Here is an 18,171-nt window from a genome sequence, read left to right on the forward strand (position 1 = left end):
AACCCCAATTATTGTTTCTACTCTGTAGTTCCAACTATATGAGAAATGGTCAGGTTCATTTAGCATGCTTGATCTGTTACTCCACAGAAAAACACGGAACGTGGGATTGTAAATCCCTATTGAAATCAATGCAAATGGAAACGCCTTATGGTATTTGAATAAATTGTACTTTAATAAAAATAAATAGTTTAAATAGTCATTTAAAATATATACCTTTCTGCTTGTAAAATTAAACTGACAGTTCCTTCTTTGAGGTCAAAGATTAAAGGTGTATTCCAGTTTTTAACTCTAAATAAAGGGAAGGCAGTACACATTTAACAATTGTTTATACAAAGCATTTAACAAATGTCTTCATTTATACAGAATCACAAGAAGGCTACATATTCTTAGATTGCCAAAATTATGTAAAATATAAATACTTTTACTTTATTTAAAAACAGATTGATTATTTAATTGCCTTTTCTGTATTTTGGCTTTAATTATCATTATAACAATACTGTTTATTTACAGCTGCTGTGATTCAAAAAATATACATAGACATGTGTGAGTTGTATTCTACAAGAACCCTGCATATTCCTTTAAAGCAGACACACACCCATTTAAAAAGAACTTTATATTAAAAAAAAGTTCAGTGATTTGGCAGAAGAAATTGGCTAAACAGATCAATTAAGAGTTCTAAAGAATTCATAATTGCTTTAAAAGACATAGTTCTGTTAAGGAAACCATATGGGTTCACTACAAAGGCTTTGCTCATAGATAACTAAGCATACCCGGTCAATTCCACGAGTAATTGTGATGAGTTTATACTGTAGTTTATTTGTTAAATTCTGGCTGCTTCTCTAAATCAAACCACATCAAAGTTACTAAATATTTACAATTTATCAGATAATATATCTTTAATTCTAATTACTTACGAGAATATATAACACTGAAGAGATGTTGAAACTACTAAATAACCAAAATTCAAAGATGCTTTAATGACTCTGTCACGAAATTCCAGCAAATCCACTGCATCATTAAGTACGTTACGAACCTAATAATTTTAAAAAAGCTTAGTTAAATCAAACTTAAATACGTAAGTACAGCATTTCAACTATAATAAATGTAAAGAAATATATAATTTCTTCAGCATTGTATTTAGCAATTCAAATACTTAAAAAAAACACCTTACAAGCAATTATTTGAAAATAAGACCACATAGTATATCGAGAGAGAATGAACCAAGCCAAACCAAACTGAAAGGACTCAATATTTTAATGTAACACCTAGCTTAAAGATGGCAAGAACAGAGCTAGGCATATCCTTTGAAAGGAGTGTTTGCAAAATATATACTGAGGCAATCATATATTTCCTAAGTCTGCGCAGCTTCTTCAGAAGCTCTCCCAGCTGTTTCCATATATGCATACTTTTTGTTCTCTTCTTGTGCAATGGATATATTGTGCATGTGAGGAGCCTCTGAAGTAGTCATTTAAGTTGGGACTGCTTAAATTGGGAATTCAAAAATAGATGCTTTGTATACTCTTATGAATTCTAAAGGACTGCTTACAAAAGACCTGCAATACTCTAATGTTCAAACTACCAGATTAGGTCCTGACAAAAATATTTTCCATACATATGACAGGATATTTTTATTTATCAAATTTAAGCACCACCTGTCTCACTTTCAGATAATTTTTAAAAGTTTAAATGGGCAAAGTATTGCTTTTTAAGGAACCTAAAGTGTAAATTTCAGTAGAAGTAGGCTGTGAACCTCTCTTCATTCTCCATCCTATTGAGGCATTTCAGTTGACTTTTTTTTAGTTCACACACAAAAAACCCCATCACCTACTGGAAGTATCTATGACACAGATGCCTTGTTAAATCTAACCTAAAACATCTCCCTTCCTTGGCATTTTCCCAAATAATAATATATCATTTTTTCCTTTGAAATTTGCAATGTTCCTGTTATTATATTGGGACACTCTGCCACACTTCTTTGGCTCATGAGAATTATCAATTTTTCATGAGTGGGACCCACATTATGTTCATATAGACACTCTTCTTGTATCTCTTCCTGTATCTACATTCAAATTTCATTTTTATTTCAAAAAAAGTGAATTCTATACATATATAATCAATGATCTTCCTCTGCACATCACAGAGATTTAAAATCTGGTTGATAGAACTGATAATGTTCTGGAGTTTACAGAAACACTGTTTACAACTGATCATCAAATTTGCTACCAGTTGAAACACTCTGATAATAATTAAGTGGTAATAATTAAATAATTAAACCACTTGGAAGAGCTTTGCATAGGGATATGCAATGAGATGCGCTGACAACAGAATATTACTGTTTTCTCCAGGACATTCCGTTTATCCCCTTGAATGGACCAATCTGGATATTCTGGAAAAGTTCACAATATTCAGGACTTTCTCTAATGCTTAATATATCTAAGTCATCACAAACCACTTTCTATTCAGTGTCCTTTCAGAATAACACCACCTAGATCAGAGCATTCTAGAGGAAAAAGATGTAACATTCCACTGCTGGAGAGCCTCATTTTGTACATTCATGTTTCTGCCTGCAGAATTTATAATCAATGTTTCCTTATCACCTCTTAGCACTTGGAAGTATTTTTTTTCTAAACTACCAGGCTAACAGTAATAAATTCACTTTTGTGCAGAAGAATGAAGGAATGTGTGTTATTTTATTTCACCCCTCCCCCACTTTATTGGATGAATGTTGGAGGGCGCTGAATTACTGGATAGTTTAGACTGGCCAAAATTACTCACCGAACTTCCATGGCTAAGAATGGACTTGAAGCTGAGTCTCCCTGGCCATAGTCCCTATTGTTAAGCACTATTACACACTGGCTCTCCAAAGAGATTCTAGTATATCTGACTATGCACAGAGCCCTTGGATCTATCTAAAACAACTATTTGTCACAATACATATTTTCAAAATGTTAAAAAATCATTAAATCATATTGTAAATAGTTGCTATATTTGGCTTTGTACTGCTTGCATTAGGGATTTAATTAATACATCAGAAAAATCCTGGGAAATGCTTGAAAGAAAATCTGCCATTTTTGCAGAAAGAATAGCTCTTTTTTATATAGTTGCAAAGAAGTCACAGACAACTGGGACTTACAAACAGTCCTCCTTAAGTTTTTACTGGGAAGTAAATTCCACTGTACCATAATATCATAGCTGGAGGGAATTTAGCAGTTTTATAGTCCAACCTCCCAGACAAAAGGCTGTTCAACCTTTACTGAAAACTTCCAATAAGCTCCCAAAACTTTAGGAGGCGCCACTGCTTAATAGCCCTCATGATCAGGAAATTCCTCCCTATTAACTTTGGAATCTCCTTCTATAAAGCCTCAACCTGCTGGTTCTTGTTCTACCTTTGGGAGCTATGGAGAATAAATTCCCATTCTATTCTCTATGACAATCCTAGTATTGGAAGACTGCTATCATGTCTCCCCTGGATCTTGGTTTGTTTAAGCTAAACATATCAATGTCTTTTAACTCTTTTTCAAAGTGATTAGCCTCCAAGCACCTCATCATCTTTGCTGCTCTTCTCTGTACTGTTTCCAGTTCCCTAGGGTCCTCCTTAAATTAACATGAGAAGAACCAAATATGGTATTTCAAGTGTGATCTGACTAGTGCAGCACAGAACTTCCTATGATCTCATTAGCAATTTTTGGCAGATGCAGCACATTGCTGGCTCATGCTTAATCTATGGCCTACAAGGACACTTACATATTTCTCACAGTACTATTTACAAGCCAGATACCACCTATCTTGTACTGGTACGTTTTATTTTTTTTACCTCAGTACAAAACTTTATATTCTTGTTGACAAATTGCATGTTGTTGGTTGGAACTCATTGTTCAAGCTTATCAAGATCCTTTTGAAGTGTTAACAGTACTTCTCCTATCGATTTTGTGTTATCTGCCAACTGGATGAGCATCCTATTTATCCCATCACCTATGTCTTTATGAAAAAGAAAGCACTAGGCCCAAGATAGAAATCTGAGGTACCCACTGGATACCTCATTCCATTTGACTTGGAACTATTAAAAGATCACATACTGAGCCCTGTTCTTAAACCAATTATGAATCTATCTAGTGGGATCATCCATCCCATATATTTCCATTTTCAAAGGATATTCAACTGGATTTACTTCTGAGTAGACATGTATTAGAGGCTGGGGCATTTAAAATGTTGTAAGCAGCTCAGGATCAATCGCCTTCAGGCAAGATGGGCAGCAAACAAATCAAATAAAAAAATAAATAGCTTCAACAAAACCTTTACAGAAAGTTAACATTTGAAAAATTAAAATGGTCAGTATTCCTTAGAAAAAACAATGATAACAAATAAGAATAGATAAAATATTGATAAGTTATTTAATAAATACAAAAAATGAGCCACTTTTTATTTAGTAATGGCATTCTATTTACATAAATATATAATGAAATTAATTATAAAAATAATATAAACTAGAGAGAGAAGCACTACTTGCCAACTAAAAACTAAAGCAATACAATATCCAATATCCTGTATACCTAACATTCATATGCAATATTAATAGTATACTTTAGTAATAAAAATTTCATTGTACAGGTTGCTCAAATACAGGGTTTATCACATTCATTCATTACAATTTTATGGCTGGAAGTAAGTATAAAATATGATTTTTACCTAACAAATGTGTTTTCTGTATTTCCAGACAATGACTCATACCATTCCATCCAGTGAATATTCCTTTTATATAGCCAGCATCAAAAATGCCAAATGATTTTTAAATGTTGAATTAGAGATTTGGACAGTCTAGTCAAGGACTAAAAAACTTGGTCTAAATTTCTAAATGTGAAATTCAGAAATTGTGTATTATCTTCCAGTCGTCTGGTGTGAATATAAGTCACTGACTTTCTGGGAAATATAGCACATTTGCCAGATGAAATACTATTTTATACTTCTAGATCGATCTGGCTCAGTTTTTACTGTAGGATAATTTTGATAAAAACCTAAACCTAACCTCTGAATGTAACTTAAAAAATTCTGTTGCCCAAAAATATTTTATTAAAAAAGTTTTAATAAAGGGCCTCTTTAATTTTTGCTATAGCTATCTATAGACTGATTTTAGCAATACACAATAGGAAAGTATTCCCCAGTCAAGCTTATTGAATATGCAAGTATCTAGTAATAAAACAACTGCTCAGCATTATGCCTTGTTGAAAGCAATTATAATATCTACCAACATTTTATAGAAATATCTATTAATCAGTTTAATTATGGTTTTGGAAAAGGGATGATAATTTACTTTACCATGATTTTAGAAAAAATAAAATAGGTATCTTTTACACCTGTCCTTGACAAAAAACTGTACAAAAGAAAATCCAACACTTCAGTAACAGCCAACAACACTGCAGCTGCTATAATGGTAAACCACAGCTGTACTGCATACAAATAAGGCTTTTTTAAAAAGGCAATAAAGTTTTCAAACATGAAGTATATGTTATTGCTTTCAAAGTACTGACTTTGTTTTCAGATATCACAAAAATATTTCCAGTATAAAAAAATATTTTTTTGATTCTGACTTTCTAGCCAATGAAAACATCAATCCAGATTGGAATACACATTTTATGTACTCTGGAATATACAAGACTGTAGCAGGATAACTCTTAGTTTAAACATTTGACTATGTTCATAAGTACATGAACCAACATGCACATTCCACTGGGGACACACTGAAGGGTGTTTTATTATCTAGCTAAATGGTAATATGTTAATCTCATGAACAACATGATAACATTGACTTAACATAAGTAAATTCTAAAACAAAAAGTCTCTATTCAAGTTTGTCAACCACAAAAATCATATCTAAATGTATCATTTTGAAGGAAAATGTTGTGTTTAAAAAATAATTAAAAAATAATCCACTGTTCACCAAGCTTTAGATAGCCAACACATACCTCCATGGTTCTTCTCTTAGTTAATGTTATTCCAAAGTTTTTCCATACCCAGCGCTGTTCCACAACATGAGCAAAAATCACATGTCCATTTCCACACGCCCCAGCTAATTGTGTACCATCAGTAGACCAAGCAATATTGAATATGCTGCCAGTGTTTGGTTTCTCTAAAGCATAGGACCACTGCAAAATATTTTTTTAAAATAATTAAAAATTCCTATAGTTAATATATAAAACATATAAAATTTTTTATACATTTTGTACATGATTAATAGCACTGTAGATATGTCTATTTTCATTTTGTTTTTTTAAAGAAAAGACAAGAAAGTCAAATACTCTTTTTATAAGATAAACTATGTGCACAATAAAAGCAAAACTACAATATTGCTACCATTTCACACAACAGCATTTTTTTTATTTAACATGACATAATATTGCTTTTAATGACAAATGTACTTTAAATGCAATACATTATTGTAAAAGATTCCATTTAAGAATATACCTTTTTTTAAAAAATGAAAAAGATGGCACTAGAAATACTTGAATAGTAATTGCTAAAATGTTGGCACTTTCAAAATTATATTTCTTGTTCCAAGTCTTGTCAATTGAAATTTTGGGGTGGGGGTGGGAGGGATGAACCAATAGTGCCAGAGAAAAATGAAAACATTTTATTTTAATGCTAAAAGGTTGTGGATCCATAGGAAAATTCTTTATAGGTCACAGAGGCAGGGAGAATGGGAGATAACTTCATTAAAACTATATAATATAATAGTTCATTTGGAATATGTGATTCCATTCATACTGGAAGATAGCAAAACCATGGATTCAGATATAAGAGTTACAAGAGTATTGTAATTAGGTTCTTATAAAAGTAAGCAACATAAAGAACACATTTAATAAAGCTATGTTTCAGTTTGAAGGATGAAAAGTTTAGAAGTGAGAAACAATGTTTCCTCATTAACTTATTTTAAAGAGCATCCTGATTTTTATAATATATCTAGGACAATTCCATTCTGGTTATGAAGACAATGTGATTAATATAAAACAAAAGATTTCTATAATAACATGTTACACAGTAAGTAAGAGATAAAAATCTAAGGCAGACTATCAGATATCTTGATTTGATTTCACATCAAATGTGATTTCAATTTAAAACTTTTTTGAATGATAAAGTGAAACAGCTAAATCAGTCTTTAAACAATTTTGAGAAATCAATAATTATCATTCATAACCAAAAAGAACAATTTCCAGAACATACAAGAGCCTACTGTACACAAGGTTCTGAGGGTAGAACAAGAATCAATGGGTGGAAACTAATCAAAGAGAGAAGCAATTGAGGAGAAATTTTCTGACAGAACAATTAATCAGTGGAACAACTTGCCTCCAGAAGTTGTGAATGCTCCAACACTGAAAATTTTTAAGATGTTGGATAACTATTTGTCTGAAATGGTATAGGATTTCCTGTCTAGGCAGAGGGTTGGATTTGAAGACCTCCAAGGTCCCTTCCATTCTATTCTGTTCAAGGGATAAACTGCAGGCTATGGGATATAGATTTGAGCCAACAATCAATAATAATTAAATGAAATGTTTGAAGGGATGCAAACAAAAGAATCCATTTATTCCTATGTTGTATTATTGTAGAAAATTTTATGGGAGGTAAAAATGTATCCTTGGGTTGCGTTTATTACCTTTATTTATTTACTTGTTAAACTTATTTGCTGCTTATCTTAATATGGGCTACAACAGTAAAAAGGAAGAAATTATATCTATCTATCTATTTAGCTGTCTGTCTATCCATCCATCCATCCATCCATCCATCCATCCACACACACACAATACACATATATGTAAATATGTACATACATACATACATAATTTTTAAAAATTCACATAAAATTTAATTTTTTGCATGGAGGAATGAATCACAATGGAATGCTGATACCTTATTATTATAATAGTGTAAAATATTGAATGAATGTGAACTTTTAAATGTTTTTAGAATAATACATAATTAAAGCAAGATTTAAAGCAAAAAATGAAAAATAAAAGTTCATTTCAAAACTGTTTAGTCAATGAAACAGAGTACTATTGTGAAACATTTCTGTAAATATGTAGGGTGAGAAAGTTCAAAGGGGAAGAACTTTCTTTGTGGTTTCCAAGCAGGTGTTTTATTGTAAGGAAATGCTATTAAACACAGAGATATTATCATACATGAAGTGGGGCACATAGATCAAGCAGGGTGCTTCAAAAATATATCAATGGATGGTAATTGGGTATATAGTAAAATAATATTTTAAAAAGATCTACTATTCTGTATTCCCCACAAATACGATTCTCTGTTGTCTAAAAGAGAAAACAGAGATAATAATCAAATGGTGTTACATCAAATGTTTCTAACATAAGAAGCCAAAAATTGCACTGGGAAACCATGGTTTATTCTTTCTTTGGATCAATTAAAAAAGAATGCATTATATAATTTACATATATAGCATTATATACAAATACAATCACATACTTTGTATTTCATTTGACAATTCAGGTAAATCATATGACAATGTCTTCTCTTAAATTAACTGGAATAATTATGTAACTGCTGTTTATTTTGTGCATGACAGTAATAACACAAAATCTATTTTCTAGGACCAAAGACCAAAGGGTGTTATTGTTACAAAAACAGTCAAAACCACCTCTCTCAAGTACAAACTGGGAAACAAAACTGAGTGAAATAAATTACTGCGATTATATCTTACTTTTAAGAAATTTCTTTCATTGTTCAATCAAAATGTATTCTGTATTGTATTGATCCCTGATATATAGTAGCAGAAAACCAGTTTACTATCTTCTATATGACAAACCTTCAGTATATAAGTGAGAAATATGAAGGAGTGGGGGATTTTTTGCAGAAAATTCATTGTTTCATCACATAAGAAACCTCATTTTTGTTCCAAAAAGATAGCAGTTGTGGAATACTAGTGGGGTCCATCCCTTTTTTTCTCCTGCCACATTCCTGTGCAGTGAAAATATAAATTTGTCTGTTTCGTAAGTATTTTAGGTGATTGGCAAACATATCCGGGTACAACTATATGGCTGATTCAGCTTTGTACAATTGAATTGAAGATGAACTTCACAAAGTTGCTAAATTCATCATGGAAAGGCCTTCTTTTAGATTACTTCTAAAGGTTGACATGAAGTGCCAAAAGCTCTCCCAGAGAACCAGAGATAACTATCTCAGTTAAAACCAGAGTCTACTCTTCCAGAAACAGATTTCCTGCTATACCAGATCTTAATATAAAACAGATGCAAGTGCAAGTTTTTTTAAAAAAAAAACATTGTGCTTATATTTGCTGTACTTTCTTGACTGGTTGAAGATAATTCTGAGGACTCACACGGTTATGGAAGAGAGAAACAAATAAAGCAGCTATTACCAAACTGCTCGGCACTTGGGCTTGGCAAACCACACCTCAAATTTGTACACATTGCCTGGCGATGAAATTCCTTCGCAAATGTACAGTACTGAGAGGTGAGATACAAACACATCAAAGTGGGGAAGAAGTTTTTTAATTATAAAGTATACAACCATTTACCAGTAAGTTCTTTTCTTCATGAAGTTCCCCAGTTAATCTACATAAAATAGCCTTAATTGGCCTAAATTTATGCTTGGAAATATTTTTGAATATTTTCATGTTTTTTATTATTTTTCAAGAAATTTTCTTCTTTCTACTTGCCTCTTAAGCCCAACTACCACCGCACCTTTGCATTTTATTCTTCTGTTTAGATGTAAGTAAGACAATGCAATTTTCCCTTGGAAATACAGTGACAAGGATATGTGCAAGTGCTTCAGTAATTAATTCTCTGCTATGCTGGCTTTATTTTTCTACACAGGCATTCAAGAAATGAAGGACATATTTTCAGATCAAGAACTGTTATTTGGTTTTTGAATGGCATTCAAGGAAGTGGTCTTCAATTAAACAAGTATGGATGAATAAAAATAAAAACTAGTTAATACAAATTAATTAGAGGGTATGACTACATGATACCCCAGTTATTTACCATGTATTGGTTAAAACATATTTCTCACTTTCTCTACAATTATTATATCTCAGATCACAATTTCACTCAAACTTTTTTTAGCTATCATTAGACTGTTGATGATAAATCCAGCCGAGCCTGACTTCTGTAATTATTAACTTCTGAGCTCTCATATTATATAGACCTGTGATGCCGAGGTGGCATGCAGAGCCCTCTCTGTAGGCATGCGAGGCGTTGCTCCAGCTCAGTTCTGCCCTGCATGTGTGCATGCCTCCTGCCAGCCAGCTGATTTTCATGTCTCTGCCATGCATGTGTGGGGGGAGGGGTGCATGCAAAAGATGCATGTGCATACGCGGGGGTGGGGTGCATATGTGTGGGTCATGCATGTGTGCACGGGGGAGGGGAGCATGCAGGGGTCACACGCGCATGCACAGGCACACATGTATTGTAGAGCCAAGGTGGCGCAGTGGTTAAATGCAGCACTGCAGGCTACTTCAGCTGACTGCAGTTCTGCAGTTCGGCTGTTCAAATCTCACCGGCTCAGGGTTGACTCAGCCTTCCATCCTTCCGAGGTGGGTAAAATGAGGACCCAGATTGTTGCTGGGGGCAATATGCTCACTCTGTAAACCGCTTAGAGAGGGCTGAAAGCCCTATGAAGCGGTATATAAGTCTGACTGCTATTGCTATTGCTATTATGGGTGTGCACACGTCAACGCTTTTGGCACTCTGCGCTAAAAAGGTTAGCCATCACTGATACAGACTGTTATTCAGATAAATTTCTTATTAATTTATAAATTATATTGATTGCATTTATTTTGGGATCTTTTCAATTTCATTTTAATCATTGTTCTATATGAATTTATAAAAAAAGATTTGTTGATTTCTGCAAAAGTAATTCTTTGAATATTTTGATTTTTATGTACTTTAACCAATGTCTAACTATTTATTTTGTTTCCTAAGAGATTATAGTATCATTTGAGAACAGTAATTCTATATATAAAAAATAATGTATGGTGACTGAAATAACTTTTTCTACCAAAAAAATGTTGCAAATTATAAGCAACCATGTTTCCAGTTCATAGTGTCCAAAATTAGGGAAGATATATTCTTTACAGGTAGTCCTCAATTTACAATAGTTCTTTTCGTGACTGTTCAAACAGCAAGGAGAAAAGTTACTTATGACAATTTTTCACACTTGCAACCCTTTTAACATCCCCATGGTCACATGATCAAAATCCAGACACTTGACATCTAGTTTATATTTATGGTGATTGCAGTGTCACCTTTTGTAATCTTCTGAGAAGCAAAGTCAATGGGGAAGCCAGATTCACTTGACAACCATGTTACTAACTTACCGTGTTTCCCCGAAAATAAGACAGCCTCTTATTTTCTTTGGACCCCCAAAATAAGCGCTTGGCCTTATTTTCAGGGAGGTCTTATTACTTTTGAGGTGCAGGAGGCAGCAAGGGTGGTCACCTCATTCCTGCTGCTGTGTTGCAATATTTTCAGGGAGAGGTTTTTATCAGGGGAGGGCTTATTTTAGCTCATGCGCTCAAAAGCCAGATTGGGCTTATTATCTGAGGAGGTCTTATTTTCAGGGAAACAGGGTAGCAACTGCAGCGATTCATTTAACAACTATGGCAAGAAAAGTCGTAAAATGGAACAAAACTTAACAAATGTTTTACTTAGCAACATAAATGTTGGGCTCAATTGTGGTCATAAATTGAGGACTACCTGCATATGAAAAAGAAATAAGCAGTGTAACAACAGTAGAATGTGAACTTGTTCAACAGATCAGTAATGTATCTGAATATTTATTTGTGACATATTCAGTCTATGTATCAGTAGGAGCAAGTAATAAATTGGAGATGGACAGCTTGCTTACTTAAATATTTAAAGATGAGGCAAACCATTTCATTTAGTTTAAGGGAACACAGAATAACTTTTTAAAGATAAAACCTACTGAGAGATGTAGCTTCAAGGTTAACACATTAAGGATTTGTTTCTATTCAAAAGCCTACTGGTTATGTAAATTTGTTCATTAAATTGGATTGGTTAATTGAAGCTCCATAAGGTTCAGTGGTGGGTTCAATTTTACTGATTTTACTAATGACAAATATAATCATACACATACATACATGCACTTTCAGTTTTGTTCTTTAAATCCTCCTGCCTGGTTGATGAGACACTTAGAAACCAGGTAAGTGTAATAGAGTCAAATTAGTACTGCACAGCTGAGGACTTAGTAATACACACTAAGCCATTTTTTATCCACAAAACTAAGTGGTGGCTGAATAAGCTCTTATTATGAACCAACTTCAATTTAGCAGCAAAAACTATCAGGGACTGATGGTCAAAAATCAAGCCACAGTGTAGAGAGCAGGAACTGGTGTGAATTGGAACTGCACTTTCACCTGAATCCTCTGGCATGTAAATATTTTTCCCTATAGTTTCAATATCTCTGACTCTTAAACACTGACACTTGAATGGGAATAACCCTAATCTCTGCCTTTCCTATTCCAGGAACAGTCCACTTTCTACACACAGCAAAACCAAAAAGGGATGTTAAAAACCCATAGGATACTAAAGAGAATCAGATAACTAATCCATATACTAAACACATAACATGTAATTCAATAAGAATAATCCAACACTATCCATTTATTCAGTTCTTATCAATGCTAGGATGAACTCAATGATGTCTTCATTTCACACTTCTTCTATTCCCAGTAACTAACATTCAATAGAGAAACTCAATGGTTCTGACCAGAATCAGTGGATAGACTTTTTATTGATCTTAATTTACAGTAAGCAATCCCCCCCCCAATGATTTAAATATCTAAGGCTAGCCATCAGGAATATTGGTGCTAGAAGTAAATGTTTAGAACTAGATCAGATCTTTTGTTTGAATGTATTATTTTATAAGTATTCTTAACTTATTTTATAAAATCTCTCACAATTCTAAAAATATGGTAATATCATTTTTAGTAATATCAAATACCTAATATCACGTAATTCTTTTAGTGTGTCACAATGATACTTCTACTTGCTTAAGTCTTATACAATCAGAGAAAGACACTGAGAAACAGTCCTATAAAATGGGCTCTAATACTTTCTTAAAAACACAGTGAATTGCTTCACATAAACATTATTATCTATTTAAAAAACAGCTCTCATTATTACAGAGAACGAAAAACACATTAAGAGACTGCTAATTTTTCAAGCTTGGCAACTAAGATGTATAGACTTCAACTCCTGGAATTCCTCAGCCAGCATTCAGCACACTTTAAAGTTGCCAAGTTTGAAAAGCACTGATCTATAACCTAACAGGAGACTAAAAGCAGACTTAAATATCACCGCAGGTATATCTCATTACTTTCTTCTATTTATCCAATTACAGTTGGCCAACGGTCCACTGCCAGAAATCTGAAAGTATACGGAAACATTCTAATAATCTCAACTCTTATTATATATAAATTGCCTTTGAAATCAAATTTAAATTATCTTTACCATATCATTTTAACATTTAAATTAGAAAGCAAATCATGAAGATGCATAACAACAGCAGAAAAAAATGTTCTATAATACTGTTTCATTGCCTTAGAATATAGATGTTTCCGTGAACTAGTACAATGGAAGAAGCTGAAACTGTGATGCTACATCCATTGGGAAAATTAAAAAAAACATTCTCCAATATGAAAAAAGCATTAGCCACACATTATCAACTCATGAACATGAATATTTTATTCTCCAAGATACTGAAAAAGATCCTTTCTTATGATACATTTTCTATAATTGTAGGGAAGGATGAATATTAGAAAACTATTCTGTCTTTCCTCCTCATTTCTATTTGAGTATTGTATTTGCAACATTGCGAAAGTATGCAGGCATCTACAGGAAGTCACCCACAAGGTATAAATGAATACTCAAGGCTTTAAACCCTTTAAACCCTGTAAGTTTTAAAATGTTAAAAACATGGACACAGCATTTCCCCTATTGTTTCATACTTTAACAATACTTTTAAAGGTGTGCTTAACATCTAAAATGAGAGTTAATTGAAGGTGAAGATGTTGAATTGAATTGAATTGAATTTACTTTATTTGTAAATTCAATTCAATGTTGAATTGAATTTACAAATAACAAATATGTTGGCCCAGAAATCCAATGACTTTTGAGTTCTAGTCACACTTTCACTCTCTCTCTCGGCCCAATCTCACAGGATAGTTGTTGTGGGAAAAATAAATAAAAAAGAAATTGCCCTGTTTGCCACCTTGAGTTGCATATGAAAAAAAGCAGGATAAAAAATATTTTTTTAAAAAAATGCACTTTCAAAGAGTATACTTATAGAAATGGCAAACTATACTTTTAGTATTAGCACTCCTTAGTATTATTAGTGCTACAAGAAAAAGTCCTATACAAAAAAATGTATGTTAGTGTATTTAATTAAATTATGCTTTATAACTAGTCACATATGCTGCAGAAGGGTTAATGATATGTATATCTCCTGATGGTTCTCCAGGGAGCAATTTGCTGATTCAGCTCCATTACATCAGACACAATAAAAATGTCTGTTGACCAAAAAGCCAGGCCTGGTTCTCTTCAAACACTATCACACAAATAACCAGTGAATCATTCTCTCTTCTCTCTCAGCACTAGCACAGCTAATTCTTTAGCAGCTATTTATATTTAAGTCAAAGAAAAAACTTGCATGAAGCAGCAGAAATGTATAGAGGCAAGTCTAATAAATTATTACAGCCAGCTGTAAAGGAATAGATAGCATCTGGCTTTAGCTACTGTTAAAATCCACTCCTCTCCCAGAGCAAAAGGAAAAAAAGAAAGCTTTCTAGGAAGCCCATTTAAAGAAATGTATTTTGTAAATTCATTTGCTTATGCCATTTAATCAGTTAAGAACATTGTCATTTTGTAATAAACTTAAGATTTATTACCTTTAAATCAGAAATAAATAAAAATGTAGTTAAAATCTTCACTTTCCTCACAGGGTTAAAAATGGAGGAGGAATATCTTTATTCAGGAATGCTTAGGACAAATATGCAACTGCTTCTACTTAACTCTGTAATTTTCTTAAACCAGCTTTCCTTTTCTATACCATCCCATTTTAATTTTTTTCAAATTGAAGAAAGAGCTACATAAAAGTAGCTTGGTATTTTGAGGCATATCTCAGACAAAAATAAATCTGAAGTAAAGGGTTTACTCCTTTAACTCCCAATTATTAAAAGAAAAACTTTGATGGATTAAATTAAACAATCTTTTGTTAAGACATTCTTTGTAATGGTTGCAACTGCCAATACAAATAGCTGGATAAAGGACTAAAGATATGGATTATTCTGACACAAAAATGAATGTTTATATTCTCAAATGCTTATTTTGAGAAGATATAAAATTACTCACAATTTACTCCAACTATTCCATATTAGTTTGATAATAACGTGTATAATCTAAAGATTGGCTATTGTTTTTTCTATGAAGCTTCTCCATGAAAGAAAGTTTGTGTAGGGCAGGAGAATGAAGGGACAAGCCTCAAGATAATGTGTGAGACAAGTGAACACATAAACAGTCCAAAAGGCAGAGCACCCATTAGAGAAGTTAAATATAGACTGATGACTTAAAAGGGGCAGAATGCAAAAGACCTGGGTAAAGAGATTTACAATACACTACAATAGATTACAATTCAAGAAGTCACTTTCAATTTTCTAAGTGCAGGCAAATATTGATGAGATGAGTAACAAACAAATTTAATAAATAAAACAAATTAATGTCAGCAATTGTTTATTATTTACTGTTTTCTCTAACATGTGATCCTTGCTTAACAACTCAGCCTCTAATAGGCCTGAAGAAATGGTAACTACAATTGGTCCTCATTCTTACAAAGGATGCAGCATCCTGTGGTTATGTAATCACCATTTGCAGCCTTCTTTGTCAGCTTCCTACAAGCAAAATCAATCAGGAAGCCAGGAAGAGATCAGAAATAGCGATCTCCTAATTTAATAACAGGATGCATTCAACAGCAGCAACCAGAAGTGCCAGAATTTGTGGAATACACAGCATGGTACTTTGACATCACACTTTATAACCACATTACTTAACAACAGGAATTCTGTTCCCAATTACTGTTGTTAAATGAGTAACTGTTGACATATCTTGGAAGTAGCAAGATGAATAGGAGTACAAAAATATAAACAAAATGACATGAGGAACTTACACATACACACACACACAAACACACACATTCTTGACTGCACTAAAGATTCAACCCTTATTGTGTAGAAGCAAGCAGTTCATTTGCACATTTATGCCTCATCCGTATGCCATTTGTGGTTCATAGAGTGGAGTGGAGCAACTCAGGCCAGGAAGTTATACTTCACAGTAATCATTTTATAATCTTATAATTTTAATGTTTTTAATCTTAAATTAACTTTGATATTTGAATTTATTTACTGTTTATATGCTGAAATATACCACCCTCTTTCAAGGAGCTGGGTGGTATAGAAAGATGAAATATAAATAAATAAATTGTATTGCTAGGGTATGTTGTAGGGGTCAATGAAAAGATAGAAGCGGTTTAGAATAGAAGATTGAGAACTGAATGGTAATTTTGATTTTGATTTCATGTCATTGCAAGTATTTTCAAGGCTGCTCAACTCAAACCATGGTCATTGCCTAATCATTCTTAACTTTATATCAGCTTTATATGATTTTAACATGCCCAATCAGCGCATCTCAGAATAATTCTTGGATATATTTCCTCCACAAACACACTCTGCAAAATCTTTTGATAATTTTTCTTATGGTTGTTTGAAAAAAAAATCTTTCTTTGAAGCATATTCAAAAGGGTCACTAGAATGAGCAACCAAAATTAAAAACTATTAAATGATACACTCCAACATAACAGATTCTTGTATAAAAAAGACAAGATGGATTTTTTTGAGGACCTAATAATATAAATTACATAATTTCCTTAAGCAAACCAACAGAATTCCGGAAATGAAAAATAATAAAATACATAGAAACTGACATCATCTGAAATCAAATTAACTGAGGGATATGCTGTTACAAATTTAACAAGTAAAAGTTGCTAACTACTGTATCTCCATTGATTAAAAAAACCTTGCTGATGGAATAAAATAAAATGAGAAGAATTTAAGACATGTCTTATATTCATCTATAAATGTAATAATTTTATTTATAATTCAAGAGAGATGTATAATTAAAATCTTAATCTTTGAACCCGTTTTCTTGAGTTGTATAGTACACTTAATATTTTTAAATAAATATATACCATCTGAACTATTACTTACCCCTGTTTTATCACAAAGTCGTAAAGTGTGAAAGGATCCAACAGCAAATAATTCCCCATCCAAAGCCCAAGCAACAGAAGTGATGGGATATTCATGTGACACTGAGCTATACAGCAAACGACCATAGCTATCCCAAACCTATTTTATTAAAGAACAAAAACCAAAGATTTGTATCATGATGTGATTTCATTTCAGTGAGACTATGTAGTTTGTTTTTGCACCCATGTAAACTGATATTAATGTAATTTTTATTCAAAACTTAATAAATTTAAAATTCCCAATCGAAGTATTTATTCTTGAATATGTTAGTACATTTAAACTGAATAGTTTCATATATATATATATATATATATATATATATATATATATATATATATATATAATGAACAGACATGATTTTTTACAATTTTTAATTCAAAATTTTAACTCTAACATTCTAATTTTTATATAGTTTTATATTCTGATGTTTTATTGCATCTGATGTTTTATTGCATATTAGGTTCTTTTATTTAACTGCACTTATGATAGTTAATTGCATATTTTAATAAAATTTTGGAAAGAATGCATACCTTATATTTACAGTCTTCCCCAGCTGACAAAATAAGGTCATTGACAGCATTCCAATCAACTTTTAGAATAATTCCATCATGAGCTTTCCACTGGGAACAAATAGGAAGAAGAAATATATTTAAAATAAAGCTTATAATAATGCAACAATTAAGTTTTATATCAAAAGCTGCATTGATGTTGTCACTACCAACTGACAAGTACAGGTGTTCTTCAACAGGAAGTCCTAGATAAATAGAGAAGCTAGAAATGCTGCTTTCCACTCTGGTGATGCGCTACAGTATAGCAAAGCAAAAGCTAAA

The 18,171-nt window shown here is 32.5% G+C and overlaps 1 protein-coding gene across 1 annotated transcript in view; it reads right to left on the reverse strand.

The window, feature by feature from the left end:
* The window catches only part of IFT80 (intraflagellar transport 80), a 61,504-nt gene that overhangs the window by 16,104 nt on the left and 27,229 nt on the right, over positions 1 to 18,171 (reverse strand). Inside the window, exons 7-11 of the mRNA XM_032224882.1 lie at positions 17,872 to 17,961; positions 17,303 to 17,440; positions 5,961 to 6,140; positions 915 to 1,033; positions 214 to 288 (exon numbers count right to left, since the gene is read on the reverse strand). Coding sequence (XP_032080773.1) covers positions 214 to 288; positions 915 to 1,033; positions 5,961 to 6,140; positions 17,303 to 17,440; positions 17,872 to 17,961 — 602 coding nt within the window. The remainder of the gene's footprint in view (positions 1 to 213; positions 289 to 914; positions 1,034 to 5,960; positions 6,141 to 17,302; positions 17,441 to 17,871; positions 17,962 to 18,171) is intronic.

The sequence above is a fragment of the Thamnophis elegans genome, chromosome 10, assembly GCF_009769535.1.
Source record: "Thamnophis elegans isolate rThaEle1 chromosome 10, rThaEle1.pri, whole genome shotgun sequence".
Taxonomy (NCBI): domain Eukaryota; kingdom Metazoa; phylum Chordata; class Lepidosauria; order Squamata; family Colubridae; genus Thamnophis; species Thamnophis elegans.